Source organism: Urocampus carinirostris, chromosome 3, assembly GCF_059441175.1.
Source record: "Urocampus carinirostris isolate Australia breed hairy pipefish chromosome 3, RoL_Ucar_1.0, whole genome shotgun sequence".
In the NCBI taxonomy this organism is placed as follows: Eukaryota; Metazoa; Chordata; class Actinopteri; order Syngnathiformes; family Syngnathidae; genus Urocampus; species Urocampus carinirostris.
This window is the reverse complement of record NC_142351.1, coordinates 11,659,462-11,673,637: the sequence shown is the minus strand read 5'-3', so window position 1 is coordinate 11,673,637 and position 14,176 is coordinate 11,659,462. Positions and strand designations below refer to the sequence as shown.

General features: G+C 39.8%; 1 protein-coding gene across 1 annotated transcript; it reads left to right on the top strand.

Annotated features, from left to right (window-relative positions):
• Positions 1–353: 353 nt before the first annotated feature.
• On the top strand, positions 354–13,891 carry muc5.7 (mucin5.7). Its single transcript, XM_088329778.1, has 11 exons — positions 354–368; positions 439–466; positions 550–582; positions 1,803–1,974; positions 4,336–4,439; positions 4,515–4,686; positions 4,751–4,854; positions 7,255–7,435; positions 12,039–12,145; positions 12,227–12,398; positions 13,783–13,891. The coding sequence occupies exons 1-11, from the start codon at positions 354–356 to the stop codon at positions 13,889–13,891; spliced, it is 1,197 nt and encodes a 398-aa protein (XP_088185904.1).
• The last annotated feature ends 285 nt before the right edge of the window (positions 13,892–14,176 follow it).

Below are 14,176 nucleotides of genomic sequence, written 5' to 3'. Positions count from 1 at the left end.
GCGGGCCTGATCTGGCCCGCGGGCCGCCTGTTTGACACCAGTGACCTATAGTATGAGTTACAAAGATGGCCAATCCCAACACCAAGGGTGGTGTCGTGTGTTTTTCTTTGTGGTATGTGCATCAACACAGAAAGAGGTAAAAAAAAAAAAAAAAAAAAACCACTCCCCTGCCCACCTAAACACTCTAGTTATCCCAGTGGAGGCTGTCTATTGGTCCGATAGCAATCTAGAGGACACTATCGTCTATCCTGACTGTTACATTTACTCTTTCGTTTGCCGATCAAGCTTGTGAGTTGACCACAAAAGACAGAATTTGATTTTCTTTTCCTCCCTTAAAAAACAATTATACTGTCATGACTTTCTTTCAGGTAACACAACTGTGATTTTTTTTTCTTCCTTGTGTATATTCAATCCACTTAATTTGTTTTCTTTCCATAGAGCATTGCATTGTGTTTCATTGTTTCCGGTAATATAATCAAAGATTGACTCCTTAAGTTCTGAAATAGATGTGTTCATTTTGATTAATATCCTACCATTCTTTTCCTCCAGACCTGCACTTATTTTCTATTCAAGCGCTTGAAAGTAAGTACTGAATTGAATTTTCTGTACGGACGCTGCCATACTTACCAACAAAATAGGTTTCGGACGTATGTTGAATTAGTTCATAAGTTGTTTCTCTGCTATATTTTATATAACTGTATGTTTAAGGTTTATATAAGTATGTTTAAGGCTTGTATAAGTAACATGTATTGTTTTGTACTAAAAAAAATGAACTTTTGTTAAAATAATATGCTCTATAAAGATAAATAAAGTAAAGTTTAACTTACTTTTGGAAGATGAGTTTAAAGAGTTAGGCGACTTCATCCTCCGTGGTAGAAAGTGGACGGAAAAAAGCAATCCAACCATTTTCTCAACCGCATCAAGCTTTCTTATTCCACTTTCGCTTCTAGAAAAACGGCTCTCATCTTATTTACACTTTACACCAACCATATTGAATGGATGCACGAGATATTAAACAATACAAATGTCAAAGAGATACAGTATAGAATGTTTACATACGAACTAGGAAGAAGAAGCCGATTTTTTTCTACGCAGTGGATGCAGGGTGATCCCTCACCCTCTACAGTACTGTCCTGTACTCGGAAAAAGGTGCACACAATACGAAATCTAATTTACAGCAATGTCCAGGTATTTTCTCGACATACCAAAAAAAATTATCGTATCTACCGTTATTCGTAAGTCAAATGGTTGTAAGTAGGGGAGGTTTTTGAGTTTTTCCTTGCACTCATGCCGGTTTCAGATCAGAGGATGGTTTTATGGTAGACTGTAGTCTGTACAGCCCTTTGAGACTTCACGAGATTAAGGGTCTCACAAATAAACATGACTTGACTTGGCACTCCAGGATGAATACGTAATTAACACTTTAATGAGAAAAATTGGATTTTAAAAAAACGCCAGGATAAGTAGGTAAACATATTTACTAGGTAGTGATTTGAAACTGGTTTAAGGTGTACTAATAGTGAAATGAGAAATAGTGCATGTGAAAGTAGTGCAACAATATTTGGTAGCAAAAAAATCCCAAATAAGTCGATAAATAAGATGCTAGTACCCATTTTTTAATGTGACTGGTAAGATAGCTCTTTTTCACTCTTTTCACACTTGTTTAGGGTGGTGCTGTCCCCAGGGAGTAAACTGTCTCTGTGCCTGTTAGTCCTTGTTTTAAAGGACCTGTAGTACTCCTAATGTGAGTTTGTTGATGGTAAATGGAAGCAAAGAGCTATTTCTTCTCTCCCCCTGTGCAGCATGCCAGACGGCCTGGTTCGACGATGGAGATGTTTCAATAGAAGGCGATTCTGAACTTTTGGCTGACTTGAGAAAGGAACATGGGACAATGATCTGCTCGGATCCAGAAGACATGGAGGCTCGCACGGTTGCCGGGATTGACTCTCAGTACACAGGGGACGTCTTCCAAACGTATGGTGATTTTCATATTTCCTTTTAATTTGATTTGATAATGTTGCAATTTGAGACAAGCAAAGTCAAGTTAGTATGGAGGAGATCAAAGCATCGTTCTGCATTTACAACAGTTTAACTTGTTTAACTTAGAAGGTATGCCATGAGTCTAATGGAAATCAACTTTTATAGAATATATTTAATATTCATATTTTGTTATTAATATTACAGGGCTGGGTGAGCTCATTAAGTCGCCAGCCTTATTGAGTTGAAACATTTGACAATATGGTCTGGGAGGAAAGCATTTTTCTAAATTATTTTGTATCTACCGATGCAGTCTCGAGTCCACAACATTGGCAATACATGACAGCATAAGATCGTGTAAGCCTTGTCATGATTACCGATTGGAATCACCTGTGCCCGCTTGTTTGGCAAAAATCGCCGCGGGTTCTGATTGGCTCCCTGCCACTATTTGAACCCAGTCCTGTCAATCCCCTGTTGTCAGTCCATCTGCGTATCTCCATGTATACAAGGCAAGGCTTTTATCGACCCTGTCCCGTTTTTGCTCCTGTTGGTCTCCGGCTACAACCCATTTTGATCCCAATCACGTCTGCTCTCCCGTCCCGGCTTACGACCCATTTTTGTTCCCGGTTACGTCTACTCTCCCTCTGGCTTACGACTCGTTTCCGACCCCGACCACGTCTTGCTCTCCCAGTCCCGGCTACCGACCAGTTTTCCGCCCCTGACATTGCCATCGCTCGCTACGGAAGATCCTCTTCCGTGTTCGGATCCCAATCCGAGTAAGAGAGGGATTTGCTTCGCGCGCCCAGCGGACACCGGATTGTGGGCGCAGCCCTTCCTCTCTCTTTCAATAAAACTTGGTAAACGTCATGCAAATGGGTCCCGTTTCCGTTCTGGTCCTGACAAGCCTATCTCTATTATTGGGGTATTTTTCAAAAATATATTTTTCATTTTTTGTAAATTCCATTCAGGCAAAAAGTAAAAATGACAAAAAAAAATGGAAAAGTATTTTTGGAGTAACAGTGACAATATGCATTTATCAATAAACAAACCCGCAGACATCTAAAAGTACATGTTATAGTGGTTTTGAAATGTTCCAATTTAAACATAGTAATAAGTTATGTCCATCTTTTAACACAGTTTCATAATAACACAGGTAAATCAGATTTTTTTTTTTTTAATTCAATTTGATACATATCTTGATAAACAAATCAGTTGCTATTTTTATCATGTATTTAAGAAAAATTTAGTCAGCTATTTGAATGATGAGGACACTGGGGAGAAAAAGTTGTACCAAATCAACACTTTAGTTGACACGGTCGCCATGGCGCCCAATTGGCCCCGCCCGTGTGGCGCCAGCTGCGGCTCGTTGACAGATTGGTTTTCCTTCTATTTAAGCTCAGTGCTCTCACTCACCTGTTGTCAGTCCGTCAATGAACCTCTGCCCCGCAAGTCGTGGGTTTTGACTCGGTCCTGTTTCCTGTTGGTATTTCCTGTTCTGTATTATTCCTGTTTATTTTGTCCTGTTTAATATCGGTTTCCAGTGTCGTTTCTGTCTACTTTGTCCTGTTTAATTTCGATATCCTGTTTTGATATCAATCCTGTCTGTCCCGTCCTGTCCAGTATCGACTCCATCTGACCGATATCTGCTCGGGCAATTGGTATCGATCTCGTCGGCCTCTGGCTTCCTGTCATTCCACACCAGAGTGCTGCCTAACGTGCATGACTGCCCTGTTTCCTGTAAAATAAAATGCTTAAAACGAAAAAAATGTATTGACCTGTGACAAAAAAGCAAGCACGGCATACAATAGTGTTGAAAGGAAAGGCGACGGTTTAGCAAAAGGTCTCTTTATTTGCCACCTGGTTATTGTAGGCCATAACCATGCACCACACCACAAAACACAACAAAAAACACGACAACTTGACTGATTTTCGTAAGTCTCAAAAAGATTTTTTCCCGCTTATACACTGTCCCTCCACCATTTTCCTCATCATTGCCCCGCCACCTCTCTCCTCTCAACCATTCACATGCCTAACTCAGACTTCCAGATGCATTCCGGTAACAAGAGAGGTAGGAATTTACAGAACGTCTGTACATGTCAGCATCATACATTTATAGTTACTACAATATATACTTTCTCCTTTTAGTGTAAAGACAAAAATTAAAAAGAAAATACAATATAGTAATTAAATACAGTAAAAATGTGTATACCCACATTAGCAGTAGTACCGAACTATTGCCCATATACATTATGCTCATGAACGTTGTAGATGGGAGTTCAGGGTGGTAATGGCTCTTGGGAAAAAATCCCAAGAAGCAGAACTCAGTTTTTTAACATATTTCAATCCGGATCATTTCAGCCACAGTGCATCCGAGGGCCTTTTGTGCCTCAACAGAGAGCAAGCGTTGAGTCCCTGTGAAGATTACAAGGTCAAGTTCACCTGTTCTGGACAGTTCTGCTCAGGTTTGCCATCACAAACTCACAATTTGACTGAATCTTCAGTTTAATGAGGTTCTTTGGTTGTTCAAATTTCCACAGAGTGCCAGACGGGCTGGTTTGACCTAGACGACCCCGAAGGGCACGGTGATTTTGAGCTTCTCACTGACCTCCTTCACAAGTACCCCGGAGAGATCTGCACCCGGCCAATTGCCATCCAAGCCCAGACAATTTCAGCAAGTCCCGCTTCTAGTACTCCTGAGACATTTCTAAGGTGTGAAAATCGTCTGAAACCACAATATAAAGGCAAGTGTTGCTTCACAATTGTTACTTTGCAGTCTTGATGCCACCTATGGGTTTGCTTGTTGGAATGCTGATCAAACTGACGGCAGCTGTGAGGACTACAAGGTCAGGTTCACGTGTCCCAAGGAGTTTTGTCAAGGTAAATCACATAAAAATGTTCAAATGTTACACATTTGGAGGTTCTTCTCTACACTTGCAAATGTGTACTTTAAAGTCAAGGAAATACGATAATGTACCATATTGTGTGGAAGGCAACTTGTATTAAAAAACTATGTTTTAATTTGATTTCCAAATTCATCTCTAATAATGCTCACTCTCCTACTATGATATTTCAGTGTTACCTTTAAAGCTAGTAATGTGAACATCCCTCATTCACTTCTGAGAAAACACTTGATGTCTCTATATCAGGGTCAAGAAGCTATGGCTCTTTTAATGAGTATATATGGGTCACAGTCAATCTGTTACTCGTGCAAATTGCCTCTGTAGCATTCCAATTTTGATAGGTTGCCAGTCAAGTTTGGTGTGTGCATAGCCGAAGCTACGCTGTCAGTATAAGCTGTTCAGTCCAATCAATAAAGGGCACAGCCTCAACTATAGTTGACAGTCAAGGGGTCACACCAACAGACCCTGTCCGAGTTCAGATCGGAGTAACACAGCACAGATGACCAGATGCTGTTTGGGACCTTGGGTTTCATCAGCAGGTCAGGGACACCACACATTGTTCTTATGGGTTGAATATAAGGTCCCATCACCCTTAGCAAATCTGAATTGATAACATAAAAAGTCAGTCATTTATAGTTTAATTTACCCTTCACTTTCTAAAAAAAAAAAAAAAAGAAATCAAATATTTTGCTATTATGACTCTTTCAGTCTAAAAGGTTTCTGACCAATGCTCTAAATCTTCGTAAACAATGTTTAGTTGTACCCTAGTTGTTCATATTTCGACCCCCTTATTAACATTTTAGTTCTTATCAATTTTATAACTGTAAATGTAGTCACTTTATACCCACAGCTGCTACTCTCTGGCCCAAAATGGAACTGCAGCCTCCATGCCAGAGTAAAAGACGGCATTCTACCTAAATTGTTCTTGAATGAAGGGACTATGTATGGCAGGGCTCTTTGCAAAAATAAATTAAAAAATGAAACTACAACGCTCCATATGCAAATTAATATCCTCGTTTAATTTTTGCAATAGTTTTCAATTGATAAAATTATCAAACTAGTATTCAAAATTTAGTTTTTTTCCAACTTCAGAAATACGACAAGTAGTACTTAAGACTGATTTCTTCTTCATTTTAAGAATGTTTTCCTAAAAGGGATAGTGTGTATTATCAAGCGCCTCCTAGTGGTAAAACTAATGAACGTTAATCAGTAGCAAAAAAGTCGCTTTCTAGATTCATATAGGTTGATGATCTCTGCACTAAGCAATAGAGCGACTTCTAGGGGGCAAATAACACACACAATATTTAGATGATCAAGAAAAATCTCAATTTTATAATTATTTTATCTATGAAATGGGCAAAACGATCTGCCTTTTGCTATACGCAAAACAAGTTAATATACAAATGCAAGACGCAAACTGGGTGTGAGAAAAGTTTTACATTTTTTTAAAGTTTGTGGGGGAGTCTGGGAGTTTAATGAGGAAATCATGAAAAAAAAAGATTGAGGGATGTCAAAATTGTACAAACTTCACCCAAATATTTATGTCACTTATTGGTCAACATCAACATAGAAATTAAGAGAAAGTAGCACTCAATTTTGTGAATTTTATGAAAGAGAATTTTATGTGTAATATTTATTCTCTCCTAGTGGTACAAAAAAAACTTTCATTCAGTCAATAAATACAAAATCTGATTTGCAAACTGAACAAAAATACATGAACCATAACATCAATATTAATTTTCATGAAAACATCATAGGTCGAGAAACTGGCGCAAAGTTTGTCAGGCATCCTGTCGCCACACAGTACCGTGAATTACTGGCCCTCGCTCATACGAGGCAACACGGTGCCATCTGGTGGCCAAATATCACACATTGGGTCTTTACAATCAGCCAAGACTGATTCTTGAAATTATTCCATCCATCCATTTATCATCTGCACCGCTTATCCTCAGTAGTGTAACGGAGTTGCTGGAGCCCATCCCGGCTATCTTCGAGTAGGGGACATCCTGAACTGGTTACCGAACAGTCGCAGCGCACACAATGACAAAAAACTCACTTTAGGGACGATTTACACAGGGTTTTAGGAAACCCACACAAGCACGGCGAGAACATGCAAACCCTGCACAGGAATGCTGGTAGCTGGATTTGAAACCATGACCTCAGAACTGTGCCGCGGACTACTCAGCCGCCGTGCCGCCTCTTGAAATTATTTTATGAGAAAAAATACTTGATGCGCAAAATACCCCAAAACAGTGATTGTCACTCTTAAAGGGGACATCACCTTCAATGAGTAACGAACACTGTTGATGCATGTTTAACTTTTATGGATCTAATAGCTCTGCCAGGGATTTGTTAAGTAAAAGAACCCACGCCTCAGTTTCACAGAACTGCCGCACAAGATGGCTGAACAGCGACAACTCATCCGCCCAGGGTGATGTAGAGTCTTTGAACAAGCTGATGAAGACGTTCCCAGGTCAGGTCTGCAAAAATCCAATCCATATCGAGGCCAGGACAACAAACGGGCTGCCTTCCAAACACACTGATGACGTCTTCCTCTCGTAAGTCAGAATCATTGGCCCTAGTTTGAGTTCTTTTTTAGTTTTAGACTCAGGGAATAGACGGATTGAGATCAGAATTTGGGTTTTTGGACAAAACTGATTAAAATGAAATGAATAAAATGATTGCGCCAGTTTCTTGACCTATGATCATGTCAATGACTTCCCAAAGTGCTTTACAGTGTGCTTCACATTTCCCAAAAGCAACCTTGTATTGCAGCCATGTAAGACGCTAACCTGCTTATTGGGGGTATTAGGGGTTCAGTGTCTTACCCAAGGACACTTCGACATGTAACACGGACAAGCCGGGATTCGAACTGGGATCCCAAGACGAGAGCTCTACCTCCTGAGCTACTGCCGCCCACTAAACATAATTTAGTCATCGGATTTGGCAATGACACGACCAGGATAGTGTGTAATATTTAATGTTTCTTAGTTGTACAAAAAACTGTAATTCAGTAAAAAAAAATGATTACTTTTACACAGTGGAATCCACACTTAGGTTGCCGCCTAGTTTGGCTGACATCCAGCCGCTACGCTGTGCTCTGTAGCCAGGGTTGGGTAGGGTTACTTTAACTTGATTACTTTCAATGACTTTTGGATTACTCCAATACCAAATATGCTAATAAAAGACAAAATAAACTAAATATGAATAAAATGATGACTCGCAACACGTGGTTCGCTTTATCTCCTAGCTTTGATCTCTTTGATCTCCGGCAAAACTAACATAAAATGCGACAGAAACAAAATGAAAATAAATCCAAACAGCTTGCCCACATCATTTTTGCCGTTCCATGTATTCCGTTACTCCCCCAGGCTGCACCAAATTTTGTAATTTTATTCATATTTAGTTTCTTTTGTCTTTTATTAGCATATTTGGTATTGGAGTAATCCAAAAGTAACTGAAAGTAATCAAGTTAAAGTAACACTACCCAACCCTTGCTCAAACCAGACAACACAGTCCCATACAGTCGTCAAATATTTTTAAAAGTGGTGTCCGTAATTTCAAAATATTGATGCCATCTTCTGGTTGAAATCATAATTGCAGCCTCTGCCGAGATGTTTTAGTGACGGGTGCAAGCCTGTGTCTCTCTTAGACGCTTCAGAGACAGTTGCTTTAAATTATATTTTAATGGTTTAGAATATAATTTGCGGGTGGCCGGATCACCCACTAGATGGGGCTGAACATCCATCTCCAGAAATAGTACAAAATAGCCTCTTTTGTCTCTGTAGTTTTATGATGGAAGCAATCTTCAAAACATATTGTATTTTAGCTTTAATTGTTCGATTTTGCAGTTCATTGATATTGATAAGGATGATTGATTGAATGGTAATGATAATCATTGATCCAAAGTGAAAGTAAAAAATAAAGACACACAAATAATTAATGCAATGTAGTTTGATGCTACCGAACTGATATTTTTTTACAAGGCAAGAAAATCAAATCAATAAAACAAAAGGACATTGTGGAAATTTCAATTTCTTACTAAGAAATAGTGGAGAGGGAGAGGGAGTGAACTAGCGATTGAAAGTACTGATCAATAAGCCCTATTTTGAGAGAATCAACTCATTACAATAATCTGAAATTACTTTATAGCGTGTCAGAATGATATTATTTATACCTATGCGTTATCTTTTCTTGTGTTAGCGTTGATCAGAGGTAGAATCCCATGGGGGTTGGTTCCCACATGGACCCAATGAAGAAAAACAAGATCTCGCTATTCAAACCTCGTGCGACAGGGCTCCTTGAGAGAGGCCAATGCCAGCCATGGTGGTCCAGTCCCAGCGCCCCCCTGGGTTGGCTGTCCTGGAAGAAAGCGAAAGAGCAGGCATTCGCGCCTGCCCTTTTAAAATGCAGATGATGTCATTGATCACAAGAAGCATATCCTGTGGCCGGAAGGGTGTCTACTGTTAATGCTATTCAAAATGAAGCTGTCCAATTGACTGATTGATGCAACGAACTAATTCTCTTGCATGAATCATGACGACATACATGGGCAAAAAATGAATCTTTTGGTTGCAAATGAACACTTTGGGGGTTCAAATATTTATTATACAGCTAGAAAGTCTGGTCTCTTTAAATCAGGGGTGTCAAACATGCGGCCCGGGGGCCAGATCAGGCCCACTAAGGGGTTGAATCCGGCCCGCGAGACAACGCTCAGAGAAGCGCAAGAGAAAAACGAGCTGCAGGTCGAAATATGTCCACTTGATGTTGCCAAAGCCAGGTGCCTCGAACAAAGACACTGTACTTGTATGTGTTTCTCGCTCTCTCTCTTCCTCCCTTTCCCTCTCTCTCTTTTCCTCTCTGTCTTTTCCTCCCTTTTCCTGGCTCTCTCGCTCTCCCTTTTCCTCTCTCTCTCGCGCTCTCCCTTTTCCTCCCTTTCTCTCTCTTTTCCTCCCTTTTTCTCTCTCTCTCTTTTCCTCCATTTTTCTCTCTCTCTCTCTTTTCCTCCCTTTTTCTCTCTTTTTCTCTTTCATTGTCCCACCCACTCTCTTTTTCTCTCCGCTTTGTCTTATTTCTTTCTCTCTTTTTCTTTCTCTCTAATATACTAGTCCGGCCCCCGACAGAATGTTTGTTCTATCGTGTGGCCCCCGAGCTAAAATGAGTTTGACACCCCTGCTTTAAATGAAGGGAATGTCTGTGTGCTCTTTTGTGCAGTTTAGTGTGGTTAATGTATTCCGATACTCTAGCATAACATAATTTAAGAAAAAGGAAAGGAAAAGGGTCTTGTGTGATGGACTGCGAGTTTTTTTAGGTTCTTTGTTGTTTTGGCAACGTTTTGGGCTGGGAAAAGTAAGGGTAAATGTATTTGCGTCATTGTAATCTACTACTTGAATAAACTCTTGTTTGGGGTTTGGGTTGGCATCTGGACTGTATTTGAAACATTCCTTTTTGTACCTTCACTTCCTTCATCCCAAATAAAAAGAACCCCAAGCCCGTATGTGTAATCCTGTGCAGTCCTTCGAGACATTTTTGTGATTAAGGGCGTCATAAATAAATGTGACTTGACTTGGCTACAGTAGAGGATGTAGTTACGTTATGCAACCATTAGATAGTGCCGCGCTAAAGGGAATGTCAACAAAACAGTCAGATAGGTCAGTCAAACGTTATTACTGTAATAGATAACAAACAAGCTTTCCACAACTCCATTCACTCCCAAAATGAATCAACAGCTGTTTTATTATTTTCTCTGAGGTAAAGCATTTTCGTGACACATCTTTAACATCTTTGAACAACAGCAAGGCATAACATTTTACTGTTCTTCCATTTAGTCAACACGCAAAAAAACGTCTGATACTGTTACGGTAAATTAAACGTTAGTGCAATCGCAATATAGTGACACTCGTAATGTGCAAAAACAACAAGTGCAAAACAATAACAATAAAGCAATAACATGATAACTGTAAAATGTAAAACGTAAACATACACCAAGTAGGACCACCTCTGAATTCTTTAATGTTAAATTCCCGTGCCAGCGCTGTTGCCTTCATTCGAATAGTTATTGTACTGACACTTCTACTTGCTGCTCTTTGTTCAACAACCCACTGTTCAAGTTTGTCCTCTAACTGTGGCCATCTCGCTTTATTGCCACGGAAACTGTGTTTAGTCTTCCTTACTTGGCGCAGCTTATCCTCATACTTCCTCCACTTCCGCATCATCGATTCATTAATGTTGAACTCTCTCGCTGCTGCTCTATTTCCGTGTTCTACTGCGTGACTGATCGCCTTGAGTTTAAACTCTGCGTTGTAAGCGTGTCTCTTAATAGGAGCCATTTCAGGGTCTTTATACAAACGCACAAATAAAAGAGAATCGTAGTTTAATTTTTCCCAGTATGCACAGCGCACTTCTTCTTCTACGCGAAAAATGGAGTCGGTGGCTGCTTCTCTTAGTTGCGAGACCTTGCAATCCAATATTGATCCATATATAAGGCGCACCGGATTATAAGGTGCATAGTCAGCTTTCTAACAAAAAAAATCAGATTTTATGTGCGCCTTATTGTGCGGAAAATACGGTACTGAATAGAAAAGTTCCCTTTGTATTTTTCCACACCTTAAAAAAACAACATGTGCAACAGTTTACAATGCAGACCTGTTTTGAGATCTTTAAAAAAGAAGCAGTATTTTGATTAGCCAAATCAACTAAAGGTAAGGAATAGTTAAAAAAAAAAAAAAAAAAAGAAAGGAAGCTGAAGAAAACTAGGTCGTTGCCCCTTTTGGAGGTTAATCTTTAAGCAGTTCTCATCTGAAAGACAGGGACGGATAGAACCCAGGGCTCTCCAAGCCTCGTGGCTGTGAGGTGGCCGGGTCCCAAGCCTGGAGACCTCAGTCGGCCATCTAAGTCCCGGCCCACTGTCGCCGTGCTTGCTTGCAATAGCTGTAGCTAAATTAGCATTTGCCTTGTTGCTAGCTTTAAATGCATCTTAATAATCGTTATGGTCGATCAGTCCAGATTAATCAAACATTTAGTTGGACAGTAAGAAGTCTGAATAAAATCAAATTAAGATTACTGTGCATGTTTACAAGTATTAAAAAACAATTATCAGCAATATTCTTATCTTAATAGATATTTCCTGACATACTGATCGTCTCGTATTTTAAATCGCAGCTACGATGTTACTTTTGGCTTTGCCTGCATCAACGAGAAGCAAAATACAGACAAACAATGCGAGGATTATGAAGTGTTACTGACTTGTCCCTACGATTTCTGTCGCAGTAAGTTTTTTAATCATCGTACAGTTTAACAAAAGATTAAAAACTGCCATTTGATTCCTAAAACTGTGTGTCTGTTTTCAGTTTGCAGGACCGGTTGGTTTGACATGGACAATCCCACCGACGGTGGGGATTACGAGACCCTGGACAAGGTGCAGAGCGTCAATGCTGCCGGGGTTTGTTCGCAGCCTCTGGCAGTGGAGGCTACGACTCTATCTGGTATTCCCGCACACCAGACTGGCGACGTATTTCAAACGTGAGCATTTTTCAATTTCATAAATACAGTGGAACCTCGGTTCTCGACCATAATCCGTTCCAGAACCCTGTTTGAAAAGCGATTTGTTCGAACACAGAAATCATTTTTCCCATTACAAATAATGTAAATCGTTTTAATCCGTTCCAACACCCTGAATGTTTACCTTTGTTTACCTTTAAGACACAAATAACATAAATGTAACCCAGGCTAATCCCACGTTCGCGTTAGCGTAATCTTCCCTTCCAAACAATCATGGACAATCCATCGCATCCACTACACAGCATTATCTCCAGACAGAAGAGCAGTTTCAGCGACAGACTGCTGTCACTGTCTTGTACTACGGACAGACTGAAGAGATCTTTTCTTCCTCATGCCATAAGGCTCTTTAACTCCACCCGGCAGAGTAAAGGCCCACATTAAACCACACCACCTACATTGGATATTACCGAATCTTACTGCAATATGTATTCTGTGTAGCACTATTTAGTTACTCTATATAACACGCTACAGTTGCACGTCACACTGGGTATTTGTATATTGTATTCTTTTGGCTTTATTATTGTACTGTTCTCAGCTCAGGGATGCTGCTGGAAATGTGAATTTCCCTTCGGGGATGAATAAAGTATCTATCTATCTATCTATCTATCTATCTATCTATCTATCTATCTATCTATCTATCTATCTATCTATCTATCTATCTATCTATCTATCTATCTATCTATCTATCTATCTATCTATCTATCTATCTATCTATCTATCTATCTATCTATCTATCTATCTATCTATCTATCTATCTATCTATCTATCTATCTATCTATCTATCTAAAAACTTCGGGGAGCTCTTCTGTCCGAGGGGTGCTCACATGTTCAAATCTCTTTGCTACGGATGACTGGCTACAGGATGTTCTTTTCTCTTAAAATATATATCCATTGACACTTGCTTCTGCCTTCTTTTTAGCACTTTTCGGAAGTGGTTCATGACAGTGTCATTAAAGTCATGATGACTCTGGTGGCTGGAGCTTCATCGGTGTGGTGAAATTCTATAACTCGGCCCATTTGCTACGCATTTGTTTAATCTCGAATGTCCCCTAGTGTATTGGAGGTGCAATTGCACCTGAGAAAATTAAAAGGAGTAAAAAAATGTGATGTGAAACGTCCACCCCGGCGTTCAAACTCCGATTTTTGTTCGAACAATGAAGCAAGAATTTCTCGAATTTTTTGTTCGGACTCCGATTTGTTCGAACTGAGAGTCGTTCGAAAACCGAGGTTCCACTGTACTGCCCTTTAACCACAAACACAGGAAATACAGTGTCAGAGAATTCAGTTTGTCTTTTATGTCTTAGAGAGGATACAGGGATGGATTTCACTGGTATGTTTTTTACAGGTATGACGCTAGCTATGGCTTCGCATGTGTGAATGATGAACAACCTGACAAGAAACAATGCGAAGACTACAAGGTCCGATTTACTTGCCCATCAGACTTCTGCGCCTGATCCAGAAAGCACACTTGAAGGGACATTGTGTAATATTTGAATACAAGATGTTGCCTTGATGTGAGTGCAACCTAAAATAAGTGCTTCAAAGCATACAGAACAATACAAACAATGGAGAAACAAAGAGACCAAACCACACTAATTGCACAGTGTAAGGGAATTTATAGTTTGATTATAGTATGAATGTGCCTTTGTATGATGTTATCCTCAAAAAGGGGGGGGGGGGGATTTTTTTATAAGTTTATTGTCCATTTTTCATTATCCATTATCCATTATCAGTCAAAT